This window comes from Fundulus heteroclitus, unplaced genomic scaffold (assembly GCF_011125445.2).
Source record: "Fundulus heteroclitus isolate FHET01 unplaced genomic scaffold, MU-UCD_Fhet_4.1 scaffold_90, whole genome shotgun sequence".
NCBI lineage: Eukaryota > Metazoa > Chordata > Actinopteri > Cyprinodontiformes > Fundulidae > Fundulus > Fundulus heteroclitus.
Window position 1 is genome coordinate 890,304 of NW_023397362.1, and position 12,330 is coordinate 902,633.

Genomic DNA, 12,330 nt, shown 5'->3' on the forward strand with positions numbered 1-12,330 from the left:
CACATCACATTGCTGGCAGTTCCTCATACTCCCACCGTAGATCCTGATTGTGGCATTTTATAGTTTAAAATTTTTAATTTGGTGGTTCTACTGGCCTTTATTGGACAGAAGGCTGACACCATATGGTGTTGATGAGCGAGAGGGAGAAGACATGCAGCAAAGGTCCAGCAAAGATTCTTTATTGTCACCACGTGTTACTGTGGGGATACTTCATTTTTGGCCACTCCGGCTAAGAATACACATAAGAAAGACAAACAAACAAATAAAACAGGCAATGAACACGGGTAACAGTGTTTTATTTATGTGTTTTCTTTATTTAAAGATAGCTTGGAGTGGTGATAACACGAATAAGAACACACTAACAAACAAAATAAGCCGGAGCGCCTTGCCTGCTGCAGAGTCCTGCGCCGCCCTCTTGCTCCAAGTACATATAGTGGTTTGCAAAACTCCAAACCTTTCTGGCATTTCTCACTATCAAAGATAAACATAAAAGCATAAGTTCCTAAAACAAGCAGAAATGCAATATTATTTTAAACGTCTGGGTATTCTTATATTACTTCCAAAGCCAGACTTTGATATACCTTTTTAAAGCAAACTTTCTTTAGACATTCTCCTTAAACAGTTTTGTGGCCCTTGACCCTTAAGGGGGACTATCGTTCCCCTTAAATGACTCATTAATTCACTAAACACTGATTTATGAATCATTTGTTGTTTTGAGTTCATTTTGGTCTTAAAACAACAAACTCAAAACATAACGTGTAAAGTTTTCATGAATCAGATGAGAACAACAGAACTACCTAATAAATGGTTTAATCACTGAAAAGCCTGTGAGGAATCTCTCTGTTTTGTTCTTTTTGCTGTAAAAGTTTTATCCTCTGATTATGCGTCCCTGTGTGCAGGCTGCAGAGCGAGAGGAGAAGGAGGACGAAGCAGAGACAGGTACAGGTTACCTCAGACATCATAATCAGCCTGTCGGGTTGTTATTTTCTCTGATCTAACTTCTAAATGGAAAACTTTCACACAATTGAGCCTTATATAGCCATTATTAAAAAGAGGTTGCTTTATGTATGTTGTGCATAAACACAGGCTTCAACATTACCAGTATTGTTCTCCAGGAAGACGTCCCAGTTTAATTTCATCTCTCTGGTTGAGCTTTGGTTGCTGCCAGTGAGCAGGAGTAAAGCCGATATTTATGTGAACAAAAACACAATGAGATGACAAAAGAAGACAAAACGTGCATTTTTAGAAAATAACATCTGATAAAGTATTTTACAAGACAAATGTCCTGCTTTGAACAGAGGGAGTAAATTTGACCATGGCCAACATTGAAGAAGAGGAGGAAGAAGTGGACGTGGTTGAGATCGAGCCTCCTAAACGCAAGATGATCGCCACACTAAAGGTGGGAGCGCACAGAAACTAAACGGACCTTCTTTTGTCCAGTTTTAATCATTTTTTACTCAAACACAGAAGATCATTGTTGCCTTTAGATGACCAGTAATGAGCAGGGTCAACGGTTAAAAGAGGCACAATAAAAATCTGGTAGAAAGTGAGATATGAATGATTTTCCCCACTTCAAAGATAAAATTTTTATTCAGGCATTTGACTGGATTTTTATCAAATAACCATAGCTTTATAACGAGTATTCATTAATTAATGTTTGCACAGATAATGCTGTCTTAAGTCCAATTCAAAACGGATTATGTTTCTATTGCTGTCTACAAGAATTCTTGCAGAGAAAACCATGTTATTTACATTTTACATTAGTTTTTTATATAGATGTCACTGTTTTTATTATTTATGAGTTACAAGACAAAAAGTAGGTTAAGTAGATGAACAGCCTCACATGAAAGCTGCATAAACTTAGAAATGTATTTTTAAACTCTGTTAAAACTGCTGCCGTGAAAGTTGTCAGTGAGAAAGCCACCGACGCCTCTCAGAAGGCAGGTAGATCACCAAAGGGCATTGCTAAAGAGGTTGCCAGTTACTGTGTCCTATTTTCCATTAATGGAAAAAAGGAAAAGGTAAAAAAGGTGCAGGAAGAATGGAAGTCTTGTGAGGATTGTTAAGCTAAGCCCATTGCAGATTTTATTGGGAATTCTTTACTAATGTTCTGATTTACTGAGATTCATGACGGTGAAGCTGGACTCTGGATACTTCCTGAATTCCCAGGGATTTTCCTGGATGCTCCTGCTAACTTGCGTGTTTTTCTTCAGCTTTATGAAAGCGATCTGGAATCAGAGTTCAGCGACTTTCAGGACTGGCTGCGGGTCTTTCCTCTGTTTAAAGGCCAGGCCATCACTGAGGACGATGAGGAGGATGATGAGGAGAGGCTGATGGGAAAATACAAGGTAATGCTGATGCAGCTCCCCGTTTACTCGTATTACTGTGTTTCTGTTGAGAAATCTTTTTTTTTTTTTTATCGCTTCCTGCCTTTCTTTAACAGGGTTCCTTCCTGATTTATCCCATCGATCCAGAGGACAGAGATGACACCACATGTCAGATCACAAAGGGAATCCCTAAAAATTCACCTGTCAAAGTCTTAGTCAGAGTTTACATTGTGAAGGTACCGGTCCACGGCTGTCACTCATACACACAGTTTGGCTTTTAGTGGCACTGATGCCATATTTGGATTAGTTATCCATCAGCTGGTAGAGTGTTTTTTTTATGAGTAACTTTTAATTCAGTTTTGTCTTGCAGGCCACCAGCCTGGCTCCCACTGACCCGAACGGTAAAGCTGACCCTTACATTGTTGTTAAGGTGGGAGATCAAAGTCTGGACTCCAAAGAGCGATACATCCCCAAACAGCTCAACCCGACGTTTGGAGAGTCGGTTTCATTTTTCTCTCTGCCGGTTTGTTCGCCCATATTTGATCCCTGCCTGCCTTAGAGCCGGTCTGAAGATCTAACTCTGTATTTCAGGGTGTTTGAACTCACGGTATCTTTCCCCCTGGAGACCGAGCTGGTCGTCACGGTCATGGATCACGATCTGGTTGGAGCCGACGACGTCATTGGAGAGACTCGGATCGACTTGGAGAACCGGTTCTACAGCCGCCATCGGGCCTCCTGCGGTCTTGCTCTTCACTATGACACGTTGGTACCGCTTTGTGAGCGAGTGTTAGGACTCCAGCAGCTCATCATCAATAACATATTAGTGCAAAAGAAGGGACGGGTTCTCTATTTATGCTGTAATGCGATTAGAACCAGAATCAGCACTTCAGTTGTTTTTCAGCCCGTTCTCAGTATGTTTGAAATGCAAAGAACATAAAATGAATCAAAACGTTAAAAAGCACCTCAGAGTAAGCACCAAAAATGATGATAATGACAAATGTTAGTGATAGAACTGAAACATTGATGTACTAAAGCAGCAAAGTGCATAAAGTAAGTCAAAACGTAACACTGGGGATAGAATATTAACTCAGTATTACAGAAAGAAAAAAGTGGAAAAGTGCCACAATATAAATATCAGTGCTACTACATGAGGTCGTAATTACTACACATGACTTTGTGAAGGATGTCATGTTCCTCTGAAATGCAGATGTAAAACTAAAACTTTGAAAACCCTGTGCACAAATTACATGTTAGTCCATGAAACATATTATTTTACCAATTTGCTGCTAGCATGAGAAGATTCCTTATGTTTATAATACTTCATACATTTTGGGCTTTGCAGTCTTTATTTTAACTATTATACAGGGACCAACACAGAGAATTTTTGATTTTTTTACTACTTCACAGAAAAGGAAAATAAATAAATAAATATATTTCACTGAATTTTGATTGTTTGAGCACACCGACCTTGGAAAGAATAACTGTTTTAAAATGTATGAAACAATAATGTAAGTTCATCAGAACTGTAGCACCTGCTGTACATATGAACACTAAATCTGGGCTGAAATTCAAACCAGCAACGTATTCTTTAATAGCCAACAATGTCATATAATTAGTGCATTATGCACAACAGGTAAAAGAGTTGAATTTCTTGAACAAAACCACTTTAATTATTCAAAACTATTGGTGAATTTATGGCAACTAAGCCCAAACAACTACCTTTATTTTTATTGTACTTAACCTGGAATATAGTTAGAGAGGTGCAAAATCCTTTGATTTCAGGAAAAGTATTAATACCATGTGAACACAAACAGTTTTATTCATTCTGTGCCACCATAGCTCTTTAGTGGATGCAGCTAGATATGGATATATCTAATGACTTCTAACTTTATTCTCCTTTAGTAACAATACTACTTTGAATTTCAGCCAAAAGTGCATGGAAATGCAAAAACAAAGAGTTAAGGTTTAACGTTAATACCTTAATGAAACATCTGCAATACAGTGTGCAATGTCTGCAAACCATTTAAAGCCTGTATCTCTCTGTCTTTAAAGCGACGGTTACAATAAGTGGCGAGATGCAAAGAAACCGTCGACAATTTTGGCCGAGCTCTGCAGGAAGAACGGCATCCCCTCCCCAGAGTACAGAACATCTGAAGTGAAGGTCCTCAACATGATCTTCAAAATACCGCCAGATGCAGTACCAGAAGGTGGGCCGGAGTATATAGGTAGACAGATATTAAGGTAAAGAGGCAGATAGACCTCAATGGATGCAGTCAGTCAGTCAGTGAGAGAGTTTTTAGGCCCGGAAGTGCTGTAATATATATAAATAGTAAACAGGTTAATATCATGTTTTACTAATAACTTCATGTTATTATTCTAAGCAAAGTTGACCAGTTGTTTAAAACACAAGAAGTAAGAATAAAGTAAAACCACTACAAACAAACCACTGAGAAAGTTTCTTCCTCCAGCGTGTCTCTCTGATGATCCAAACCTGTTTAAACTGATCCAACCATGTCTTCTATTTTTAGGGATTTAGGAAAGTTTCTTTTCATCCAAACTCCCCAAACGGCTGGCAGATGGGAATATGCTATGTTGGATTTCTAATCCAGCTGAGAGCAGCAGCAGGAGCAGCAGCTCTGATAGATTGTGTCTTTTTTTCCAAGGTCTGCTGAAGAAGAACGAGCGCTCTCCAGAGGAGGAGGCGGAGATGGAGGAGCACGCGGCCCTGAATGTGCTGCGGCGCTGGGGGGAGATGAGGGAGTCACTCCCTGGAGCTGTTCCTCTGGTACCGGAACATGTGGAGATCCGCTCTCTGCAGAACCAAGACAATCCTGGACTCCCCCAGGTCCAGAAACGTCTACAGAGCCAAGAAAAAATAAATAAATAAAAATCAGAAGATGTTGCTGCATGTGCTCTAAATGGTCGCTATCACCAATTTCTGTGTCTGTTGCAGGGTTATCTTCATATGTGGGTGGACATGTTTCCCACCGACATCCCAGCTCCGCCTGCTGTTGACATAAAACCCCGCCTACCTGAACAGTAGGTGGACATCCAACTGAGAGCAGGTCAGCAGAACAGAAACTGGACCACAGCAGTTGATAATGGTTGTTTTTTTTGTCTCGATTGATGACAGGTTTGAGCTGCGAGTGATCATCTGGAACACCGATGACGTGTTTCTGGACGATGTCAACCCTTTCACTGGCGACCCCTCCTCTGACATCTACGTCAAAGGGTCAGACTTGTACCCGTCAAGCTGTTGATTTGTCCGTCCGGTTTAACGCAGTCAGACCGACCGTTACCGCATTTCATTTGTTCTTGTCGCAGCTGGATAAAAGGGCTGGAGGGAGACAAGCAGGAAACTGACGTTCACTTCAACTCCCTGACGGGCGAAGGAAACTTCAACTGGAGATTTGTTTTCAGATTCGACTACCTTCCCACTGAGGTACATGCGTGTCAATCCCGAGGTCTGTGTTATAAAGCAGGTAATTTCAGTTTAACAATCAAGAACAGACTCAGCATTGAGTGCAAATATCGGTTGATCGGGTCTGGAGAGCAACACCTTTTGTTGGACATGAATGAACTGAACTAAACGATGTCAAATTGCTTGATTCTTTCAAAATAACTCTAGTGTTTGCAGAAACGACATGAATTAGCCCTTGAAAATGTGATGTATGACATGATAATAAAACGATAATGAGGTAAATAAAAAAAAAGCCTTTCTGTCCTTGTAGAAAGAGGTGGTGTATAAAAAGAAGGAGTCCATCTTTTCCCTGGAGGAGTCTGAGTTTCGCCAGCCGGCTTTTCTGGCGCTGCAGGTGTGGGACTACGACCGCATCTCAGCCAATGACTTTCTAGGTGAGACTGAAGTGGTGCAGGCTATGTGCTGTCGGAGGAAATAATCTTTAGCTTGATGAAAGTTCAGAACTGTTCAAAAAAACCTCAAAAGTCACTGCGAAACACGAGATTAACATTGAGGAAAATAAATAAAACAAGGGGAGCCATTTATTTTGCTCCAAGTGACAAGCAAAACCAATGAGTTTGCAGACTTTTATGTGCAGCAGTTCTCCTCCCAATAGCTCGGTTAAAACAACCTTTCTTTCATATTTCTTGAATCGCTTACCTGCTGTGTGATATTTCTGGTTTTACTATAGACATGGGTCAAGTAGAGACCTCCCCATCACAGGGAGGGTTGTCAAATGAGCAGATACAGATTTCAGCACGATGTAACGGTACATTCAACCTCTGCCAGGTTTAAATTTGGCTCAACTTTACGTTATGTTGCAGACAAGTTGTGTAATTTTATACATTAGGAATTTTATTTTTGTGTATTTCAGCTACCATGCGTCTGAGAGTTACACTACTAATACACATACGTCCATTACTACTACAGTTTGCTAATTAGTAACATTATAAGAGCCTTAACCAATAATTACCCCTTTCAGACTCCCACATATGAGCCAATTATTAAAACGTTTATCTCCAATGAAACACAGTCTTTAATAGTCTGTGCTCACTGACGACTTGCTCTCTGTTACTTTTAAACATAACATAAGATAATCAAATAAAATGCATTCTTCTTCTGTTTTATAAGAGAAATTAGACTTCAATGTAAAACATCACCGTCGATTGTATTTGCCAATAATATTTTTAAGTATTTTGGATTTTTCTTCTCAAATTCAGGTTTGTATGTCTGTTTCTGTATGCTCCTATGTGCCCATATTTGCAGCAAAAAAAAATATTATCCTCCTTTTTTCTGAATTTTCACTCAGGGTCCATAGAGCTTTCTCTCGGCAGCATGGTGCGTCCGGCAAAGACGTCCAGCAAGTGTACGATCGCAATGGCGAAGGACCTGGCGAGTCCTCGCTTCTCCATCTTTCGGGCTAAGAAGATGAAGGGCTGGTGGCCGCTGGTCCGCTTGAAGACGGCGGAGGACTTTGAGAGGGAGGAGAAGGAGAAACAAGATGCCATGAAGAAGGGACGCAAAAAGAAAAAGAAGACCAAGGACAAAAGAAGCCAGATGAGACAGGAAGACATCCAGTACACTGACAGTTTGGGCAATACCTACTTATTGATGGTACAAAAATGATTGCTCATTTATTTGTCTTGGTCTGTAGCAGCCAGAAATGTTTTTACTTCTGTAATATTATGAACACAGATTGACCTTATGATTGCAATTACTGATGCAATATACGTGTAACTGCTGATATAGGACAGACTGAACATCTGCAATGCTCCAATTGTTTCTGTGAAGGGAAAGGTGGAGGCAGAGCTGCAGCTGGTGACTTTGGAGCAGGCGGAGGCGAATCCCGTGGGGCGTGGACGCAAAGAGCCTGAACCTCTGGAAAAGCCAAAGTAACACACAATCACACACAAACATATTCATAACATTAATGCTCCAGTAAATGTCCACTCTAAATCGGGAGATCAGAATTGTGAAAGCTGTAAAAACTAGCAAAAATTACAATTCTGCCAGTTAGTCATATTTAAGTATGAGTAGTTATCTTTCCCTTCTTGAGGGGGCTGAACCCCCCCCCCCCCACACACACACACACACAATTTTTACCAAATACATTTTGTCTGGAGATTAAAAATGCATTCAAAGTTAAGATAGCACTCTATTAAAAGTTTTGTCAATATGCTAGCCATTAACAAAAACTCAACAAATCATTGTTTATGTTGCATTAAAATAATCAAACCAATTACTGTTGACATTTAATTGCTATTTTGGAGTCTTGAGGCAAATACATTTTTAATTACATTGTAAATCCTATTAGATATAATTAAACACAAACCAATAGAGAATTATTTCAGTCCTTCCCATATTTGTGTCAGACAAAAAAAAAAAAAAAAAAAAGCAATAGCCAACTTAAGAAAAATGGAGGACAGTTTAAAAAAAAATAACATGAGAATCAGGCAACTTTGTTGGTCAATTGATTGCAGGACATGTGAGGTCATTATATTTTTTCTATGTACTTGATCTGATTCATAGTAAAGTTGTATCAAGCCCAGATTCAAATGGTTGGCTGGTAGGGCTTCATTCAGCAGTTTTGATGCAGATTGTGTGAATTTAAACTTTGCAGTTTCCATTCAAGGCAACTTATGCTCTGTGACTCAGTAAACTATTTACAGCATATGTCTCCAAAAATCAAATGTTCTCAGTAACATACAAGCTTGGATGTGTGTCTTTGTTGCTTTGAAAGTAACTGCTTTCTGTTTTTATATGAGTAGTTAGTGCATAGAATAATAAACATATATATATATATATATATATATATATATATATATATATATATATATATATATATATATATATATATATACAAATGCTACAATAGAAGCTAACGTATGCATTAATGTCAATTTCACTGTTAGATTTTACTGTTTTCGATTTGGCCGACTGAACCCGAGGATTTGCAAACCAATGCCTCTTGTCTCTACAGCCGTCCCACCACCAGCTTCAACTGGTTCATCAATCCCATGAAGACCTTCGTCTTCCTCATCTGGAAGAACTACAAGAAATACATCATAGCCCTGGTCATCCTCATCATCCTGACACTCTTCCTTGTCCTGATTGTCTACACGTTGCCTGGAGAAATCAGCTCCCTCATCATCAACGGATGAAGAAACCTGCGGGGATCACCTTGTACTAAATGACTCAAACGGTTTCAAGTTTGGTCCTCAGACTGAAACATTAAACGTGGCTGCAATACTAACACCGAAGGAACTAATCAGGGAAGTGTTTAGTGTTGGAATAATCTGTCACTAGAAGGAATCATTAAACTGTGGTTATCCCTGATTTTAGGAAATCTAATTATTAGTTTTCTACACTTTTTTTCTCATTTAGTGTGATGCTGGTACTTGTGCTTTTGCGCATGGCTATGCTACATGCTGTGAAAATGACCGTCATGCTGTATGTCATTTAATGCACTGATTTACAATTAAAATGGTTTACTTTTTGTTTCAGTTTAAATTGATGAATTTGAACGTGTGTTACTTTATCTGCATAAATACATACATATTTATCAGTCAAGTTCAATGTTTCTGTCAGTGACTTTGCAGAAGGAAATTAGACAGTTGCTAGTGAGCTGATTTATTGAAATAAAGCGAAGGGGAAGGCATGGACTATTTAGCACTGGAGAGCAGTGATCAAGGAAGCTTATTCTGTTCAGCTGCATTGGGAATTCCTAAAGATTGTTGGAAAATTAATTGATTCTGACCAAAAACCAGCAGCTTCACACATGATTATAAAACTATTAGGAAAAATGCTAAAGTTTTGTGGCATTTAGAGTAAATATTCATGTCCATCAAGACTAACAAACTGGAGTGATGACAGAACACATCTCACATCGCATTGAGTGAGCACTTCACCATGTTTTTTTTTTTTTTTTTTCACTGAAAGGGCCCTCAGTACAATAGTGTCCCCCTCATGTGTGGGTCCCTTTACTGTGCTTTTATTTCATCCAGAGAGTAACCAATTCACCATATCAGTGTGTTAGACCACAGGGGCAACCTCTAGCCCACTCCATTACAAGGACAGCTGGAAGGGAATTAACTGTATCCGGTTTCATCATCATCTTTTCATCGTGTTTTATCTTTTACAGGAATATTTGAAAGGTTACGGTTTCCTCATCTCGGTGAATTGGTTTCTCCTTGAACTTTTTCATATTTTGTCACGTCAGAAAGATCGTCGTATTTTACAGAGATTTATTGTGATAAACCAACACAAAGCAAGGCATAATTGTGATGTGCAATGGAAACTACACCTGTTTTCAGTAAAATCTGAAAAGTGCGATGGGTATTTTTTATTCAGACCCTTTTAGTCGATTCTTTGAGGAACCGCCCTTTTCTACAATTACAGCTGCACATATTTAAACAAAAAGTCTGTAACAGCTCAGCATACTGAACAAAATTCGTAGCTCAGAGTCAGTTGGAATGGAAGTATGGTGTTCGCAAACATCAATTGTAAAGTCTTGCTGCAGATTCTCAAATGAATTCAGCTCTGGACTTTGACTAGGCCATACCACACTAATACGCTTTGATCTAAAGCCTTCTGTTGTAGTTGTGGTTCTGTGTTTAGGCCTTACCTGGCCTGTCAATTCAGGTGGATGGTCATTTCTTGGTAAGTTTGCACTTTTGCCACGCTCCATTGTCAGATGCTGGATTCATCCGGCTTTATGTTTCTCCATAACTTTAACCCTAACCTGTCTTTTGTATTCCTTGGTCTTCATGGCATTCTATGTTATAATACAGAATTTTGTTAACGAATATAGTAATATTCATAAACAAAATTCTATTTTCTAGTAAGATTTAATTAGAAACAGGTCGATTTTACCTACTAATTGGGTGGTTCCTGAAGGTAGTTGGATGCTGTATTTTGTTTGGGGTTATCAGTGTGAAGGATCTGAATAGGAAATAATTTTTGTAAAAAAAAAGAAAGAAAAATCAAAACGATGAAACCACTTTCTTCCAATTAAAAAATAATGCACTTCTTTGTGCTGTACTGCCAAATAACATCCTAAAGAAAAGCTGTAAAGTTTTTGGTTATAATGTGACAACACGTGAAAAGGTTCAAGGCGTAATAATACTTTTGAAAGGTGTGACCGACTTTTATCGTTTAAACTACTGGGAAGAGTTTCTTTGTTTCCCCTTAGCTCATCTGCTTCTTTCTTAAAGTGAAACTTAAGCGTAAAGCAAAACTCTAGAGTCAGACTTGGTCCTTGTCCTTCACTGGTGCAACAGGAAGTTACAAATAGTTTGTTTACTGCCCAGATGTTTGCTCTGATTATGTCCTCTGAGACTGGCAGTGCTGATTCATGCTGAGACAGAAACATGGCTCTCTGGCTCTGATGCTACAAGGCAAATGATGTCCTGACGACGAGTATGAAGTGCTTGCCAGTAACTTACATTTCCCTGTGAAAACCACTGACTGTTGTTGAGAATAACTCTTAAGGTCTGTGAGTCACCTGGATGCTGGAAGGAGATGCTCTGGTCAGATGAGAACAAAATGTAAGGTTCTGTCTGACAAGCAAGTCACTATTTGAGGAGGAAAACTATATCTAATTGCTCTAAACACACTCGCCACGGTGAAACTTGAAGGTGGTATCATAATGCTGTGGGAATGCTTTTATTCAGCTAGGGCAGGTAATTTACTTGCCGGTCCAAAATCAAATGTATTAATCCTCTGCGTTATTATTTAGAACATTTTTCACATACGTTCCTCAGAACTACATAATCGCGGCCCTGCTGGACTGCAAAAAGGCGACTAAAAGTAAGTCAAATCTTCTTCAAATGAGTGTTTTTGTCCTTGATTTTGGCAATTAAACAAGATTATCTGCCAATGGAATAAGTATTTTTACTCCTAAAATAAGATAATTAGATATATTCACTTGAAATAAGATGATGGAGATGAGTTGTTCCTATTTTAAGTACAAAAACCTTATTCCATTGGCAGATCACCTTATTTACCTGCTCAAATCAAGTGCAAATGCATTCATTTCAAGAAGATTTGACTTACTTTTAGTTCTCTTTTTGCATTGATGAGTGTTTGAGCTTTTACAGGAATTGTGGCGGTCCTCTGGGGCTTGATTTGGTTATTTTCTATTGGTTTGGTGATGTTTTATTGTGTCCATATGCCTGACCCTGACACCACCAATTGCTAATATTTATTTTCCTAGCAACATCTGTAGATTCATGCTTTCTGTTTTAAGATTTTTAAGGTTTTTGATGCAGACAAGAGTGTTGAATGTTTGGGATATTGTACAACCAAACACCTGTAACAAGTGTTATTTAAGGGAAACAGCTAAAAGATACTTAATAATACAATAGTTTCTCATGGTGCTCCGCAGTTTTGGGGATTTATTTTTTATTTCTGTCAAAAATGAAACTATGTTGTACATAAGCTGTTTTGGTCACCAGCCAGCTTTGGGTAAGGCTTTGCCTTATTCCCAGGCGGGCTGTGCAGTCAGCGTTAACCCTGCACAAAAGCAGGGATGCACAGATAATA

At 38.9% G+C, this 12,330-nt stretch overlaps 1 protein-coding gene across 1 annotated transcript in view; it reads left to right on the plus strand.

The window, feature by feature from the left end:
• The window catches only part of fer1l4 (fer-1 like family member 4), a 31,331-nt gene extending 22,382 nt beyond the window's left edge, over positions 1–8,949 (plus strand). The window contains exons 35-49 of the mRNA XM_021307947.2: positions 900–939; positions 1,299–1,399; positions 2,214–2,348; positions 2,444–2,563; positions 2,698–2,825; positions 2,919–3,089; positions 4,380–4,534; positions 4,991–5,172; positions 5,281–5,366; positions 5,461–5,559; positions 5,652–5,769; positions 6,059–6,182; positions 7,097–7,401; positions 7,579–7,679; positions 8,768–8,949. Of these exons, the coding sequence (XP_021163622.2) occupies positions 900–939; positions 1,299–1,399; positions 2,214–2,348; positions 2,444–2,563; positions 2,698–2,825; positions 2,919–3,089; positions 4,380–4,534; positions 4,991–5,172; positions 5,281–5,366; positions 5,461–5,559; positions 5,652–5,769; positions 6,059–6,182; positions 7,097–7,401; positions 7,579–7,679; positions 8,768–8,948 (2,046 nt within the window). The 3' untranslated portion in view covers position 8,949. The remainder of the gene's footprint in view (positions 1–899; positions 940–1,298; positions 1,400–2,213; positions 2,349–2,443; positions 2,564–2,697; positions 2,826–2,918; positions 3,090–4,379; positions 4,535–4,990; positions 5,173–5,280; positions 5,367–5,460; positions 5,560–5,651; positions 5,770–6,058; positions 6,183–7,096; positions 7,402–7,578; positions 7,680–8,767) is intronic.
• Positions 8,950–12,330: the final 3,381 nt, after the last annotated feature.